We start from the raw sequence: 17,280 nt of genomic DNA, 5'->3' as shown, positions 1-17,280 counted from the left end.
GTTTGATTTTTTTTTGATAAAATGCTTTGCGTGTGTAGTATTAGTGCAACCCCCCCCCCCAAAAAAATATATAACTTTTTTTTATGTGACTGGTGTAAACTGATGTCATGCTTTCATTGTGAAAGGCCTGTCGAACCGGAAGTGGAAATGGTCACCGTTTAGGCATAGTGCGCTGCCGCTCACGTTAGCTTGAATGTATTTCATACAATTTATTGGCTGAAAACTAACGACTTAACTAATTGAGTGTGACGTCTGTATTCGGATGAGGCAGGAGCAGGCCGCGGACAGGATGTGGAGGACCCGGTAACTAGGATGATAATCTCTCCGTAACACCCGTTATGATGAGCTCGCTGTTGCTCCGCTTGTCCAGAGGTCTGGGAGGCACGAGCAGGTTTCTCCACACACGCCAGAGGACTTTTGACGGCTTCATGCGAGAGGGACACAAGAAGACCCCTCAAAAGAGGGGGCATGTCAGCGCTGCAGGGGGTCTGCCCGCTGAAGCTTCGGTGAAGAGAGTTTCCATCGAGGGCAACATCGGTGAGATGTGTAACGGCTCATCCGGGACACTGGTTCCCAGCCTGGGGACGTTTTTACGGGGACTCCTCCTCAGATTAGAGTCAGTCAAGGTTAAAGTTATTCGTCTGTTAAGGTGCAGTTGTTGTAATCTAGTCTTTTTGTCCCTGCGAGGCACCTGTAGCCATGCGGACAGTCCCCTTGTCTCTCTCGGGTGTTTACAGGCAGGGGGCGCTGCAGGCGGGGCAGCAAACTGTCCCAAGTGAAACTTGTTGGAATATTTCCTGACATCTCAGTGGAAAAGTCAAAAGTAGTTCATGTGAAATGATCTCCCCCCTCAAAGTTCACAAAAATAAAACACAATGTGTTGTTTGAGCATTTTTCTGTTAATCTGAGGTTCAGGAGGTAACCATGGTTGGAGTGTTTTAGACTATAACACATCAACTCATTCTTTATATTGTTAAAGAAGACCTCAAATAAAATATTAAAATGCAAGATTAACAAAAAAAAATACATTTAATTCATACAAAACTTAAAAGGCTGGGAACTGACCTATCAGACTGACTTCATGGTGTTGAACGATGGGAGTGACCGGATGTGTTGATGCTCTCACTTTACAGCGGTGGGGAAGTCCACCTTTGCCAGACTGCTGCAGTCGGCTTGTTCTGACTGGGAGGTGATGGCAGAGCCCGTCAACAAGTGGCAGAGCATCCAGAGTGTGGCTGCAAAGGTGGGCACATGTACAGACAGCTTAGTGGAGGGGCACCGGGTCAAATAGAGGACCTTTTCTGCTTTTAGAATAAATGAACAGCATCACTTTAAATACTGCAAATTAGGAGCAATATAAGTGAGAAATGGTGAAAGAAAAGAAAAAAAAAAAGGCAAAAAATGCTCATAAACAAGAGTTGACTCATAGTTAGAATATTCCACACAGTCGCAAATAAAAACTGTAAAACAGTGGACCCCAACCCGCAGACCCAGCAGAGCTTTCCAGAGAGTATAACTGAATGCAGACAGAATCCTCTATATGTTTTTACAACTTGTTTTTATTTATTTTTTTATTATGTGAAAAAAGAATATGGATGCTCAAATGCCAGCGCTATGTTAAAGTAAGATGTTAATATTTAATACTTTCCTTCTCTGGGCATGATGGACAAACCCCTCCCCCAAAAAAGATACATATACTTTATAAAGAAAGATAGAATTGATCAGTGAGGTCTGTAAAACACCAATGCAAGTAGATAAGTAGGAGACGTATAATTCTCACACACAAAAGCTGGAAATTAGAGTCAATATGACCATTTGACTTGAATGTGATTTGGAGACTCAAATCACATATGGAAAAATGGAGGAAATGTACAAATACTTTTTTGATTCTGAATCTGTTCATGTTTTCATTTTGTACTAAAAGACATTAAAAGGAAAAAAGAAAATATTTCCATACACACTTGTACATAAATGTGTATGTAAACCTGCACACGCATACACGCAAACAAACGCGTGCAAATATCCAGAGGAACACAATTAAACGTCTTTCTTTGGTTCATGCCTAAAACACAATGAAATAACTGACGTGTCCTCCTCATTCACACGTCTGTGTTTGTGTCTCTCGCCAGGGACCAGATGCACCACCTCAGACCACCGTCAGCAACCTGCTGCAGATGATGTACCAGGACCCTCAGCGCTGGTCGTACACCTTCCAGACGTACTCCTGTATGAGCCGGCTGAGGACGCAGCTGCAGCCTCCCCCGGCTCGCCTGCTCCGCTCACGGGGAACGCCAGTGCAGGTGTACGAGCGCTCCGTCTACAGCGACAGGTGAGCGAGACCCGCCGGTGGGAATAAAATCTTGAGAAAATAAACGTTCTTCTCATTTAGCACAATATTTATTTTCAGCCAGTGGCTTCACCAGGAGGTAATGACTGACCTTACAATCTTTAAATCTGCATCTTGTCTCCATCTTCATTGTTATTATTGTAGCCAGTGCAGTTATTGAAACAATATAGAAACTTTAATAAGTATTACTGTGCACGGTGGTATAGTGGTTGGCACTCCACTGATAACTTTAATGTGGGTTTGAGAGTGTTATGTGTTTTTAATGAGAAGTGTCTAAAAACGTGACATACGGCAGAAGTCAGGAGAAGAGAAGGAGTTGTTGATATGAAAATACATCTGAGACAGAATGGAATTATAAAGGTTGGATGTGTAATATTACAGGGTGGAGAGTTGAATTCTATTATTGATGAAACATGTTTGTGTGTGTCTGTTGTAATAGGTACATCTTTGCTCTCAATATGTTTGAGCTGGATTGTATCAACAGCTCAGAGTGGGCCGTCTACCAGGACTGGCACTCCTTCCTGGTGGAGCAGTTTGGTCAGCAGGTGGAGCTGGAGGGCATCATTTACCTCCGAGCACCACCACAGGTATGCCACAGAGGGGATTTAAACATCCTGAAATCAATGCAGAAACGTCCACTCACAGAGAGTTTTGTGTGCTGCTCAGACATGTTTGGAGCGTCTGGAGCGCCGGGGGCGGGCCGAAGAGGAGGGGGTCAAACTGGACTATTTGGAAAAGCTGCATGTTCAACACGAGAGGTGGCTGGTGGAGAAAAGTACAGAGTGAGTGAGTGAGTGAGTGAGTGAGTGAGTGAGTGAGTGAGTGAGTGAGTGAGTGAGTGAGTGAGTGAGTGAGTGAGTGAGTGAGTGAGTGAGTGTGTGTGTGTGTGCGTGCGTGCGTGCGTGCGTGCGTGCGTGCGTGCGTGCGCGCGCGTTTCTGCCACAATATGTTTCTTTTCTCTGTGCACGCTACACAAATAGAACTATGTGAAATGATGGTGCACAACATTGTCGACACAGTATTGGTAATAAAAGTTTGATAATGAGGGGAAATGTAGAATTTATAATGAGCCATTAAGAGAAAAGTATCCATGAAGTAAGTTTAGTTAGTTCTACTACATGAAAGAAATTATGCTTTCACTGTTGATGGTTAACTAAAATGGACATTGGTTGCAGCCGTTTGTCGTGTATAAATCTCATGAAAATGTATAAATCTAAATTTCTTTTTAAGGTTGAACAGAATTACAACAGATTGTTACTGTACCGTCTCCAACCTTTTTCTCTAATAATGATCCAAGTTTATGTACATTAATTTATTATGGTTTTTATTTAATGTATGGTATCATTATTATTTATTCTGTCAATGTATTAGTAGCACCTTTTAAAAGCATTTGAGACGCAGCAGAAACAGAGATCAATATAAAAACAAGTCATAAAACATCAGGATATCACAGGATGTAACCACATGTAGTAACATATTTATGGGATCAAACACAGCGGAGACTAAATGAAATGCCGTCGCAACACCACGTGAATGCTCGTGCATAAAAGTGCTTTTTGAGTTTGTGATTTAAAGGAGGCCACCGCAATGAAAGTCAGCATTGTTTAGTCTTCACACTTCAGGCTGCTCTGCTGATCAAATGTCCCATTCAGCTCTGCGCTCTCTTTTCAGGATCCACTTTGAGAAGCTGAAGCAGATTCCCGTCCTCCAGCTCGATGCCAGCATAGAGTTTCAGAGGGACCCAGAGGTGCAGGAGCAGTTTATTACTAAAGTAAGTTTTATCCACTTTCATGCGGACATTGGAACCTGACAGCTGCTGTACCACAGGACCCTGTTTTAATGTTTGAATTACCATCACACTGCTCTGTCTGGTCTAAAGATCTCTTTATGGAATAAGATCCATAATATGATCCTTGCTTTTTTCAAGAAAAATATAACATTGAATATTATTCCTGAAGAAGATACACAATTTTACACCCAAAAAAACTACTGAAAGCACAAACAAACATACACAAAACCAATAATGTTTAACTCTATAATGATTATAATCCTCCATAGTCACTCATTTATGTATTCATTAAATATTAATTCATACTTTTTGATAATAAAATGCATTACTACTTGTAACCAGACCGACTTTTGCTCTCTTCATTAAACTGTAGTTCGCTGTACAAACAGCCGAGCTGCTCAAAACCATCATCACTCACTGAATTTCAGAGTGACTAGGTTTGTTATAATTAAAAAACTGAATATCTTCTATACAGTACCTGTGTAGTTTTACGCTCACAAATTGAACACACACACACGTTTTTGGGCTGTGGGAGCAAATTGTTGCAAAATTCATCAGTTTCTTATTCCACCCAAAAAGAAAGTTATAATTCTGTCCTTGTTATGATTTCTGAAGTTGGATATTTCTGATCGCCCCCCTTTTTTTCATACTCAGGTGAAAAACTTCTTCGCTGCTTTATGAGAAGACGTTTGACAGCAGCCGTCAACAGCGGGAACAACCAGACCTCGTTCAGTGAAATGACTTCTACTGAAGTTGTCAGTGGCGGACAGATGCAGTGATGTGGAAGAGAAAGCTCGGTCTCTACAGGACAACCAAGTTATACAAAATGCACACAGTTTGTTTTATTGATGTGTTACTGCAGATTATTCTTCCGTTATATTTCCTCTCTTTATGTTCGTTGCACACCGTTGCACTGAAGATTTCCGTGTATCAGTTAGACTGATATTCAAATGTGACAAACACATGGGTCAAGTAGTTTTATTGCTTCTGTAACAAGTAAACTTGAACACATGTACTCTGTTTTATAGTCAGCTAATAAGGCTATGAATAAATGATAAAATAAATGTTTTACAACTTTTAACGGCATCGCAAGATTCTGTTCTATGTGTTTTACCTGAAGCTTGTACAGGCTCCACAATTTAGATTTAACAGATTTCCATAGTTGTTGAAAATACACTCCAAAAACATTGTTATGTCAGAAAAGAATACAACACAGGAAGAATACCCAGTTTCGGTGAGCAGGTGTGCTGACCTCTCAGGATTGCTTTTGAATCCTGAGAAGAATTAGTAAAGTTGGCTTGAATAAAAGTCCAGGCTTCGATGGTGGGGGCTAATTTTAAATAAAACCATTGCTTTGTAAACATGAACATTAATGTAAAACAGGCCTGAAGGCGGCTGCTACAGCACCGCTTGTGGTCTCTTTCTGCACATCTGCCCCAAAGTATTTTCGGTTGTTCAGCTTTACCTTGAACGTGGCCACAAGTCGCAGTGTGTTCATGAGAATTCGCTTCATGCGGGCGTTTTCAATAGACGTTTCATCCGACTGTGTGAGCCAAATCTTACGGTAACCCCAACTACACTTTCCTAAACAGGTATCTAGAAACTCAATAAGGTGACCCCTCACGGTCAAGAATATCACCAGGGAATTCAAGTATTTCTCAATAGAAACGTTAGACTGCCCAGTTTGCACCATTTCAATGATTTTAATAATGTGGAAGATGCTTTTTCACCAGCATGTTTTTTTTTTTTTCTAAGTTTTGAAAAGAAATGATTAAAATGGGTGAAACATTTCATTTTTCTTATGCATACGTGCAGAGCTGACTTGTCTGGAGTCTTTGTGTCTTTTCACCAGGTCATTTCCCTTTGCATTGTAGAATTGTGGCTCTTTCTGCCACAACCAAGATCTGAAAGAGAAGATCTGCCACATTCAGGGTGAAGACTCAACCTGAGAACAAGGGGAAGAAGTTATAGTAACTATAATAGAGACTTGATAATCAGGATAAGTCACCAGTCCACCACAGGAAATATAGTGACGCATACGACCACAAACACTCATATTAACATACAGGCGGTTTGGATTCACCACTTCGCCCCAGATGCTTTTCCTTTGACTTGGAGAGGAAACCAGAAAGTTTAAAAGGACATTGACCTTGATTAAATGTCTTTGCAGTAACCCTCTGATGTGCCCTGGTGATCAGAGGGGCTGTTCAGATGCCTGAGATAATCAGGGGTCATCAAAGGGCAGCTGTCCACTATAAAAGGCCTGTCTGAAGCTCCGTCTGCACAGAGCATCAGTTCAGCCTGAGAGCAGCTGGAGGAAGGAGGGAAGCACTCTGCCTCTTTGTCTCGGATTCTTTGCAGAGTTTTAGAGCAGATTTGGTGAGTTTCAGTTAAGATGGAAAAGCGAGGCCTGACAGTTTTCTTCACACTCCTCAGTGTGTTAGGAGGTGTTTTCTCCACTCACAAATATCCCACAAGCCTCAAGAGCAGTTTAGAGTACAGAAATCTGTCAGCCGCTCACCGTGACAGATTCCCCCCGTACATGATGCAGCTGTACCGCTCCTTCAAGACGGCGGATGTCTTCTCATCGCAAGGTGTCAACAACATCATGATGGCTCCTCGCTCTGATTCTGTCTTGAGTCTGATGGCCGGAGGTGAGTCACCACCTGTTTCATGTTGTCTGAGGATCATTTACATTGATTTAAAGCGCAGGGTCGATGGTATGTGTTGGTTTCCTCTCAGTGTACTGAGGGAAGACTGTGGTTATCTGTTATCAGACCCTCTCTTTTTTTTTTACAACCCAGCAAGTGTCAAAATGCTTATTCAACTTTAAAGGCTTTTTACGTGGGGCGGTTGTATATCAGCCCTCAGACATCCTTACACAGGGGGGTCCAATACACATCCTGTCCTGCTCATCCTCTCACTCCACTGTTTTGACATTTGTCCAGAACTCTGGTTTCTCCACATTCTTATTTGCACGTCTGGTCTCCTCTCCAGGCTGCCATCAGGTGGGTGAAAGGTGGACAGTCGAGTTCGACATGTCGTTGATCTCCACCAGTGAGCTCATCCAGCTGGCAGAGCTTCAGATCAGGCTACCGGAATTTTCTGCCTCCAAGCATGCCACGGTGGATTTATTTCACTACCGGAAGCCGAGCTGCAGCCTGGACAATGTCTCATGCCAAGAGGAGCGCCTCTTCCTGGGGAGCTTCAGCACTTCACCCAGAGGAACAAAGTCTTCCTGGAAGGCGTTTAATGTCACTGTTCTCTTAAAGTACTGGCTGTACCAGGGGGGTGAAATGTCGAGCCCAGAGGCCTCAGGACAGCCTGAGACTGACATGGGGAGTGGTGCTGAGGAGGAAGGGAAGATAAATGACATGCCTCCCCACAAACATGTGGGATTGAGGCAAAGAACTCGCCATCCAACGAGAAACCGGGTCATGTTGATCATATTTTCCAAGTATAACATTCCCCAGGAAGGCCATGCAGCATACAGTCTCATTCACACTGTGGAGAATTCAAAATATGTGAGTATGGACAGAAGCAGCACCGACAGTCAAAGCCGACGCCATAAGAGGAACCGAACAGAGAGGATGAGAATAACTGACGGAGCTGTTCCCACTGAGGCACCGTCAGCAGAGCCAGTGCAGAGGCCGCTGTGTCGGAAGGTGGACATGTGGGTGGACTTTGACCACATTGGGTGGGACGAGTGGATCGTGCATCCGAAGCGCTATAATGCCTACCGCTGTGAGGGGGAGTGTCCGTCACCACTGGATGACTCCTTCCATCCCACCAACCATGCATACATGCAGGTGAGAAAACGCCATTTACCTCTTTAGACTCTTCAACATTCAGAAGCTTTGTACTGATCCATTGACGTGAACTACTGATGTGAATTCCAGAGCCTCCTGAGACACCACCATCCAGAAAGAGTGTCGTGTCCTTCCTGCGTGCCAACGCGCCTCAGTCCACTTTCCATGCTGTACTACGAGATCAATGACTTGACCCTGCGACATCATGAGGACATGATTGTTGAAGAGTGTGGCTGCCACTGAATGACGAACCAGTTGCTATTGATGAAGCAGAAACTGAGTTTATATTCAACTATTTTGTCATTGTTTGTATAACATAAGACCTAAGTTTCTTTTCATGACATTTTACAGTGAATAACAAAAGGATTGTCACAGTAGAATTAATTAGATGATACAATTACAGGATTTTGATAAGATGGGCTTTACCTTCCCTCTTGACCTTCAATCGGGAGTTCAAGCCATTCTCCACACAGTAGCTGTGGCGAAGCAAGGGGGTTTGATCCCTGTTTACGCCAATATGTGTCTTGTGACCTTTGTGTGCAGGTGAGAACCGAGCAGTTTGAGAATGGGCCAATATATTCCCATAGGTAAATGTGAGTGGTCATGTCAAAACTTGCTCAGACTACATAATTGATAAAAGAGTGCCATAAGTGATGTCCATTTAAAGTTTCGTATGTGGCATGACTCGGTTCCTCCATGGTTTCTGGTGGGAGGCTCTTTCAAGGTTAGAATCTCCTTTTTCACCACATCTCATGTTTCAAAGGTGCTTTGTCGAGTTGAGATCTGGTGACTGTGGAGACATTTGAGTACAGCAAACTCATTGCCTTCTCCGCTGGATCAGTACGAGCTGACATGACCTCTCTGACAGGGTGTGGTTACCTGCTGAAAGCAACATTAGAGAAGGGGTACGGACATGTTTTTAAATGATGCTCAGTTGGTATTCACGTGTGTGTCTGGAGTTCAGCTGCTTCTGAAAGATTCTATATTGTGCATTTCACCATTTCAGCAGTCTTAACATGTCTGTCATGCTATGACATATATGGATAAGTGTTCTCCATGGTACAGACACATCATGTTTAAACTCTACAAATCGCTCAACGAATCACTCAGCATTGCTGATGTTCAGATTTAACCCAGCCCTATGTGGACGTGCACATGTAGTGTTTACCATGTGATCACCTGGCTGAATATAAACGTTTAGATATTGAAAGAGTGTTAAGTGGTCAGTTAATTCAAGTGTTTCGTTTTTGTTGGATGAAACAAGAATGGACTCTGCGCTACAATTAACATTGTGTATGTTTATGTGCTTATTTATACGTTATCATGTATATTTTGTATAAAATAAGAAAAGTTTATTAAATTTTTTTATTTTGATCAATGTTTTCCTGTAAATTTCTACCAGCCTTTAGATTTGCTTGAAAAACTTGAAATTCAATTCTTGTCTATTTTTGAAAATATATTTATAGAAAGCAGCTTTTTGTTTTTTTGTTTTTTTTCAAATAGCCAGAACATCCCATTTTATCCGTGCTGTGCTAGGTGGACATATTTGTGTTGAGAAGTGACTCACACTTCAAAGAGGCTCAGCCTGCTGGTGGAAACCCAACCACGTCTACTCACCCACCTCTGGCCTGCTCATGTTTTTAGTGTATTTGTCTTTGTCACCTGGCCAATCCACATCTCTGGGCTGTTACAGGGGACACATCATCAGGGGTCATTAGCATGCTCCCCGGTCAGGCTGCTTTCGTTGATTGGGATCACAAACACAAACCATACTGCAGGGTGGATCAGCAGGGGAGCAAGAAGCAGTAGTACTTGTTTATCTTGGGGAGTGGTGGTTTGGGGGGGGGGGGGTCAGGGGTCAGGAAGCAGAGGTGGGGTGGGGGGGGGTCGTATCTGGACCCAAAGCAAGCCGAGCGACATGAGTGAGACACTACTGTGGAGGAAAGACAGGGTGGGCTGGATCTGCTCAGCTGAAGTTGTTCAATCCACACTGTCACACAAGGCTGGACCAGACGGAGTCGTCTTTGAACTTTCATGGGATCTTTAGTTTAGTGATTCTTTGCCGACATATCTGCTTTTTAGAATTCAACCACCTCGAGAATCCCATACCCAAACAGGACACACTGTGTTCTGTGATTTCTGTGATGTATACTCTTTTAGTGTTTATTCTCTTGAGTTTTAAGATAATCAGTTGATCATCTGCAATAATGTTTGGTGAGACCTTTACGATAGTGGACAAAAGTCCAATAGCAGAGGTTTAGGGTCATTTCCTCTTCATTGTGTGGCCATTTTTACACCTCTAACTCATCTAGGACAAACTCCCCATCTCATATGGGTTTTTTGCAAAGTATATGCTGTGAAAAAGGTTATATTTTGCATTGCTTAAAACATTTAGTTCATTATTTCAATATTTATTTACGGTTGGGATGCACAGTCAACATCAATACTGTCTTTTTTTTCTGCTGCTGAACTTGAGACTTGTAAGTGATCAACTTCGACACTTGAACCCACAGAAGTCATTGACACACTCACATTCACACCTCCGGAACATAATAATCACTCCCTAAACTAGTGTTTTTGGACCGTGGCAGGAAAGTTCCAGAAGACACCTATACACAAGGAGAACATGGAAATTCCACACAGAAAAACTCTCAAGCCTGCTGACCACTATGCAATCTTCACTTTCAGCTGTGGCAAGACTCATTCTGCTCAAGCAATTGACAGTACTAGAGACACATTTTCATTTCCTACTGATTTACTGCTGCTGGCAGAAGAGAGAGCCATTTGGCATTCAGTCCAATAAAATTCTAATTATTTAAGTCTCCACACTCCGCACTAATCACATGAAAAGTAGGCCAGTGCCACTCACAGATGTTGAAAGGAGACTTTTTCCTTGCTGCAGTTGTATATTGACCTCTCTTTATACAGTCCACCGACTGACTTGAGGTTATCAGGAACCAGTGAACTTTGAGAAGAATTCCTCTGATATGACTTGTGCCGAATCAGGAGTGCATACGAGGCACTACAGGCTCTGAAACAGGTCCACAAAGGTTTCTCGCTTTAAAATGAATAAGTGTGTAATAAGATATGAATAAGTTATCATGAAATGAAAATAAAAGTTATGGTGCTTGGTGGTGTTATGACAAATTGTGAGATTCAATTAATCCTAAATGGAGTAAAAACTGAAAGAGTGTATGAATTTAGTTTCATATACTTTCAATTTTTACTCCATAAATTCAGTTGAAAGCCACATATAGAATATATAAAAAAGAAATGATCTAAAAGTATTGGTATTAATTGCCAAACAAGCGACTTTTTGAACACGAAATGTTTGCGTATACTGTATTTCTCACTTTTCATGCCATATATGACATTGTGTTCAGGTTTTGGGAAATACATACATAACACATATTGACACTATCATTAAACTGTTGATGTATTATTACTGTTATTCATTTATTTATTTGAGAGGAAAACGTTAATTTTCTTTTTTTTCCTTATTTGTTTTTGTACCTTATTCGAAATAAACATTTCAATCAATCAATCAATCAAAACTCCAGAAAAGAATTACTAGAATAATAAATAAAACGTCCTATCAGGAAACCACCAATAAACTATTTATAGAATCTTGCACGTTAAAATTAGTATATTGTATACTTAAAAAACATTAGAAATAGTATTTTGAGTGAAAACAAATGGTCTTCCAACCCGTATTCAAAACAATTCTTAAATTAAGAGAAATTTTAATTTAATAGGATTGGGTGTCTTTGACAGAGGTAGTAGTGTGAGAACCAATGTTATTTCATTTTTTGGAGTCAACACTATGGAATGGACTTAGCAACAACTTAAAATTGTGTAAATCTGCGCTTCAAAAAACATTGAAATGTAAAATAATTAATGGTTACAATGAAAAATGACTGAAATCAGAAATGATTAAGAAGAATAACTTGGAGTAAGTTTGTTTTTTTCTCCTTTATATTCCTCCCATTATTTTTTTGTCTGTGTTTTCCTCTTGTACGGGTGTCCTGCTTAATTTGATGGATTTTTAAGGGATAGGGAAAAATAAGCCTTGGCTTCAGCCTCCACCCATTTTGACTACAGAAATTGTAAAAAAAAAAAAGAAAAAAAAAAGTGTGAGATCTTTTTAAGCACCATAAACCGAATGCACACAAAATGTTTTACACTGTAACTGAAAACCATTCATTCATTCATAAAATGTATATTAGCTTTTCCAATAGCTCAAATGTTTTGTATTGAATGGTCCAAATGGGAATAACCAGAGGATTTAAAATCAAAAGTCTGAATGATAATTCAGCAGAATACACACAAATACAAACACAAGAAAAAGAAAAGCTGTTTTCATGGCGTTTGCTTTAATGATCTTTGTCACCCTACAAACCACTTGTGAAAATCTGTTGCAAAATGTCTTCAAACAACAAAAATCTGTTTACAATCTTAGTTTTGTCGAAAGCTTCAGGTCATTCTTAAAAAGCACGACTGACAAATGACCTTGTACATTTCAAGGAAACAGCTGACGAGTTATCATGAGGAGGATGGAAACAGAAAGCACATTGAAGTGGCAACCTTTCAGGAATGGGTCGGAAAATCTGAAGATTGGATGTTTCTCATTAACGTCTCCCATTACTGACTGACGCTGTCCAGTTAAGCGCTTCTCTGTTGATTTACAGCTTGTAGCCACTACAGGAAGGCACGCTTTGTCACACCAAAAATCATGTTTAAGGCAAATAGAAAAAAGAAAAAAAAAGAGGATGCTTTACAGATTTGTTCTGGGGAGGGGAAAAAAAAACTGAAATATGACTGACAAAGGCAAAACCATGAGAAACCGAAGGAGGATCTCCTTCTTTGAGGAATAATGACTGGAGAAAGCGTTGCTCCTGAGACCTCTTCATCAGCTCCGCCTAGATGTCCATTTCAAACTGTGCATCATCGACTGAAAACATACAAAACATAATTTCGTTAAAATGGTCAAAAGATGAATGAAAAGTCATGAATTCATAGAAAATAATTGCAATAGATAGCAGGTCCACTTGACTAATTGACCTTATTCCTTGAATCTACATCTCTGGGAATCATCTCAACTATCAATTATAAGTTGAATTGACTGGTTATTGAAAATGTTGGTGAATAACGAAATGACAAGACTTTTAAAAGTCGAGGGAAACACATGATGTGAACGGTACACCATGACATGTGCAGTAAACTCCAGAATATAGCAGAACCAACACACTGATATATTTTCAAAGTAACATATTGACAATACGACTAATATTACATCAACCTGCTTAATGTTGCTCTCTTTCCCTAGTAAACAGCAGCTTTTTCACCTCTTTCATTTGTTTGACCACTGCAGGCCAAAGAACACAGGAGATGCTCAGAAGCAGTCAAGATGGCCCTGGTCAAACACCCTCAAACCTTTACACTTGCTTACATTTCCTGGACATTCATACAGATGTTGCGAGATATGGCCTGTGCTTGTGTGAGAGATAGTCCTGAGTGCTTGCATGGCTGCTGGGTTAAAGCTGGTTTTGAATACATTTAGGATGAATTAATGTCGATGACTTCAATGTGTGCGACCAATTCTGGCATGAACACAAACATTAGAAGTGAATGAGTAAACCTGTTTATAGCTCACATTGTGACTTTACTGGTTGTATCTGTTAAGGGTCTATAACAAAATAATTTGGACACTTTTATTGACCAAGTCAAATGAAAAGAAAAAAGAAACTTGAAAAATGTTGGTGTACCTGCTGCCATTCATAAGTTTGTTGGGAAAATAACATTTTACCTCAAACTAATTAAATCAGGTCAATAATCCAAGTGCATAAGGGGCAAAACCTAAATCCAAGTCCACCGGACCTGATTCAAATACTTTCTGATGCCTCTCATCTGGACAGATGAGAATATGCAGGAACATTTTTACTCTTGTGAGCATAAATCAACTGAAAGTGAACTCAAATGTTTACACCATTTGCTCAAACCTCAAACTGACCTCACCCACCAATGGATTTTGACTGACTGAAAAATGTACAGACGGTGCTTTTCATGCCATTTCCATTCCCATCTGCTCGGTCCACATACCAGCGCTGCTGCTGCTGTCAGGTGCGGTGATGCTGTTGTTGTTCAGTAGTTCTCCATTAGGAACCTTGTTCTTGCCATCTTTGGAAGAAGGACTTGTCACCCCGGGGATGTTGGGCAGACCTTGCGGAGGAGTCCTGGCCACCGGGGAGCTGCGACACTCCAGCAGGAACTTCCGGTCGTAGATGATCCGGGTTCCTTCAGTGAGAACAGGCAGAGAGACACCGAGCTCTGATTCAGTCACATGAGCATCTGAGACACGTCATCCTTCATTTATATATATATATATATATATATATATATATATATATATATATATATTTATATACAAAACAAAACACAAAAATAACTTTTTCACTGTTGTTCATCAACTCCATCGTCACTGTGGACCTGAAGAGGTGAAACTGCCAGAAGTCGCACAGAGACATTTGGGGAGTGAAGCGAGTCGCCGGGAGCGGCGAGTGAGGCCAAAAACTTCACACGGAGCGCAGCGACTGTAACATCATTACAGTCATGACTGGTCACAGTCTCTTTTAATAATTTAAATAATTATAAAATCACGCCACATTTAAACAAGCTTGTCTGGTTAGACCTGTGCAGGGTGAGTCGGGGATCATGGTCAGATTGTTTCCAGTACAGTTGCAGTCTTGTCTTTGGTGTTTCACACTGTGGTGCATTGAAACAGTAAGAGCAGTGATCATTTTGTGACAATGTGTGAACAGTTACTCATAAACACTTTACTTCCTCCTTCATCCGACTGGACAGAAATGACTTCAGTTATGTTACTATTAAAAAAACGGTGTCTCATGACGGTGCAATTGGTCCACAGGGGGGCAAATAAAGGAGGGAGGAGGTTTGAAAACACTCCGTGTCAAGCATCATATTTACAATTGTAAAATAAGATGTATTAATTCTCCTCATTTGTACTTTCAATCTCTTGAATCTTTCTCTGCTATGAGGTGTTTTCACTCGAGCGATATCCTGTTAGAAGAAAATCCAGTGTTCCACCTGATGTAGATATAATTCCTATCATGGATTTGGACCACATTCATGAAAAAACACAACATTTTAAGACTTAAGTTGGAAAGTATAGAATATAAAGCTGAATGACAATGCAAACTTCATGTTTATGCATTCTTTCAGCTTGTGTCTGTTTATTTCTCTATGTGTCTGTATACAGATAAACAAGTATGACATTTTTCTTTTTGGTCTTTAGTATCTTCCTCTACTGTGAAGTACTTGGAGTGACACCGTCTGAAAAGTGTTTATGAATACAGCTTGATATCCATCCATCTTGTATACCACTTCATCCTGTGCATTTTCACAGTTTGCAGTGGTTAAGTGGCCTCGAGGTGAGAAGAGGACTACAGTCTGCAGGTTTGAATCCCACAGCTGACGTGTTTCCACTGTGGCTCGGTGAGACAGACCCTTGGCCCATCAGCTCCCTGGAGAACTGTAATGTGGCGGCACCTTCATGTCCGAGTGATTTCATTGGTCAATGCAGGGAAAAGGGAATTTCCTCCAGGACATGAATGAAATATGATCAGTTTAGTTTGCTCTGCTGCTGTCGGGGTGGTACGTCTTGGTTTTGTTGCTGTTGCAACATATTTAAAGTCATGAGTGTGCATAATTAGAAACGTGTTTGGGTGGAGTCCTGTCCACCTGCCTCAGGTGGCGTTTGCAGCCTGTGATCACGTGACTTTGATTCAGGCTGCAGCAGTTTAAATATTAAACTGCAGCAAACACACACACACCAGCTCATTTAGAGCACTATAAAAACAGAGCGCGTCGCCGAAAGCTGGATCTCAGCAGAATAATCCAAACGTTGCTACTCCTTTGTGTCTGTCCTGTAAACACTGTTAGCATGTAGCATGTGCAGCGATCAGCTGACAGCGTGGAGCTCCTCCGTGCACGAGGACCGTGCAGGGCTCGCGGGGACAGCGGGGGGGGGGGGGGGAAGAAATGGCGTGTTGTGGGTGCCGACAGGCGCTACGTACCCCCCGGGGTGGTGCTGAACAGGGTCCCTCCGGGGGTGGTGGAGTAGTCGTGGGGCATGTGCGCCGCGTCGTTGATGGCCACCGTCCGGGTGGACGGGATGGCCTTGGCGGTGGTCTTCCGGCAGTCTGTGGACATGTCGCCTCAAAGTGCTCAACTGAAGCCGCAGAAACGAGAAGCATGAACCGGGCAGAGCAGAACAAAGCCGCGGAGGAGGGCTGCGGAGGACGGCTACTGTCCGATAAATACTAATAAATACCTCTCTGGCATAAGTGCAAAATAAACAAGACGGAAAATGAATGCCTTACATTACAACACTCACTCACTCACACACACACACACCAGTGTCCAGGATCTTTGATAGAAAAGACTCCTCCGCTTCCACATGCACTCCTCCACATGCACACAAAACAACACGCAGGCAGACGGAGGAAGCTCACGGCGCCCCCTATGGGTCAGAGGTCCAAACAACACACTACCGTGGGACGTCACACAGTGGCCCTAAAGTTTAGGGCCTAAACTGTGAAAAAGTGTCATAAGAACCTTTAATTTGTACAATTAGTATAAAGAATTATTGCAATCTCAACAGAAAGCGAATTTTAATGATATAAAATAAAGTGACCCCACCCCACCACCAAAAAAACCTAATCAAAAACCCATCTAACTGTTGCATTTTGCAACCTTTTGTGTGAATATTTTTACAACATTGGTAACAATAAGGCAGCTATCTTTCATGACAGCATCACAGACACCTTAGTTTGGGTCTGTTTTGCATTATGTCCGCTCCTCCTAAGAACACTGAGTTAAAAATTCCATAATTCATTTTTTCAATTTTTTACTGTTTGCTGGTTGGTGGATTTGTGGGATGGATTTCAGCCTTTTGTGGGTTGGTTTTGACCCATGGGCCGAAAGACCCGTGGTTTAAACTGTGGCCAATTACAGGGAAAAGTTGTTCACGGTTACCTGGAGTCAATCCTGGCAGGATCCAGGTCACCAGTCCAAACACAGAGACAGACAAATAGTACAGGCAATTTTAGAATCATCAATTAATCACATGTTTTTGCACTGTGGGAGAAAACCTCTGCACAGCGAGGCCTCCAGGCCCACCCTTCATGTTGATGCAATCCTCTAACTAAGATGCTCATCAGTGAATACAAATATAAATCTGGTGCAAGTCAAAGTGTTTTAAATACAGGCTCTGTGAAGGTCATCCGTAGCTGAATGCACTGAGTGCCTCTCACACA

General features: G+C 41.7%; 3 protein-coding genes across 3 annotated transcripts; 2 read left to right on the top strand and 1 right to left on the bottom strand.

Annotated features, from left to right (window-relative positions):
- The first annotated feature begins 132 nt into the window (after nt 1-132).
- dguok (deoxyguanosine kinase) lies at nt 133-5,951 on the top strand. Its single transcript, XM_080467310.1, has 7 exons — nt 133-537; nt 1,134-1,243; nt 2,130-2,329; nt 2,787-2,934; nt 3,014-3,129; nt 4,019-4,118; nt 4,791-5,951. The coding sequence occupies exons 1-7, from the start codon at nt 339-341 to the stop codon at nt 4,815-4,817; spliced, it is 900 nt and encodes a 299-aa protein (XP_080323436.1). The 5' UTR covers nt 133-338; the 3' UTR covers nt 4,818-5,951.
- Nucleotides 5,952-6,627: 676 nt separating this feature from the next.
- spaw (southpaw) lies at nt 6,628-8,188 on the top strand (the record flags this gene model as incomplete). Its single annotated transcript, XM_080467313.1, has 3 exons — nt 6,628-6,790; nt 7,134-7,945; nt 8,036-8,188. The coding sequence occupies exons 1-3, from the start codon at nt 6,679-6,681 to the stop codon at nt 8,186-8,188; spliced, it is 1,077 nt and encodes a 358-aa protein (XP_080323439.1). The 5' UTR covers nt 6,628-6,678.
- Nucleotides 8,189-12,296: 4,108 nt separating this feature from the next.
- LOC308112092 (eukaryotic translation initiation factor 4E-binding protein 2-like) lies at nt 12,297-16,474 on the bottom strand. Its single transcript, XM_080467314.1, has 3 exons — nt 16,039-16,474; nt 14,045-14,239; nt 12,297-12,896 (listed from the first exon to the last, which is right to left on the bottom strand). Exons 1-3 carry the CDS (start codon nt 16,172-16,174, stop codon nt 12,865-12,867), a joined length of 363 nt encoding a protein of 120 aa, XP_080323440.1. The 5' UTR covers nt 16,175-16,474; the 3' UTR covers nt 12,297-12,864.
- Nucleotides 16,475-17,280: the final 806 nt, after the last annotated feature.

Source organism: Lipophrys pholis (genome assembly GCF_963383615.2).
Source record: "Lipophrys pholis genome assembly, chromosome: 7".
In the NCBI taxonomy this organism is placed as follows: domain Eukaryota; kingdom Metazoa; phylum Chordata; class Actinopteri; order Blenniiformes; family Blenniidae; genus Lipophrys; species Lipophrys pholis.
This window is presented reverse-complemented; position numbering and strand designations above follow the sequence as displayed.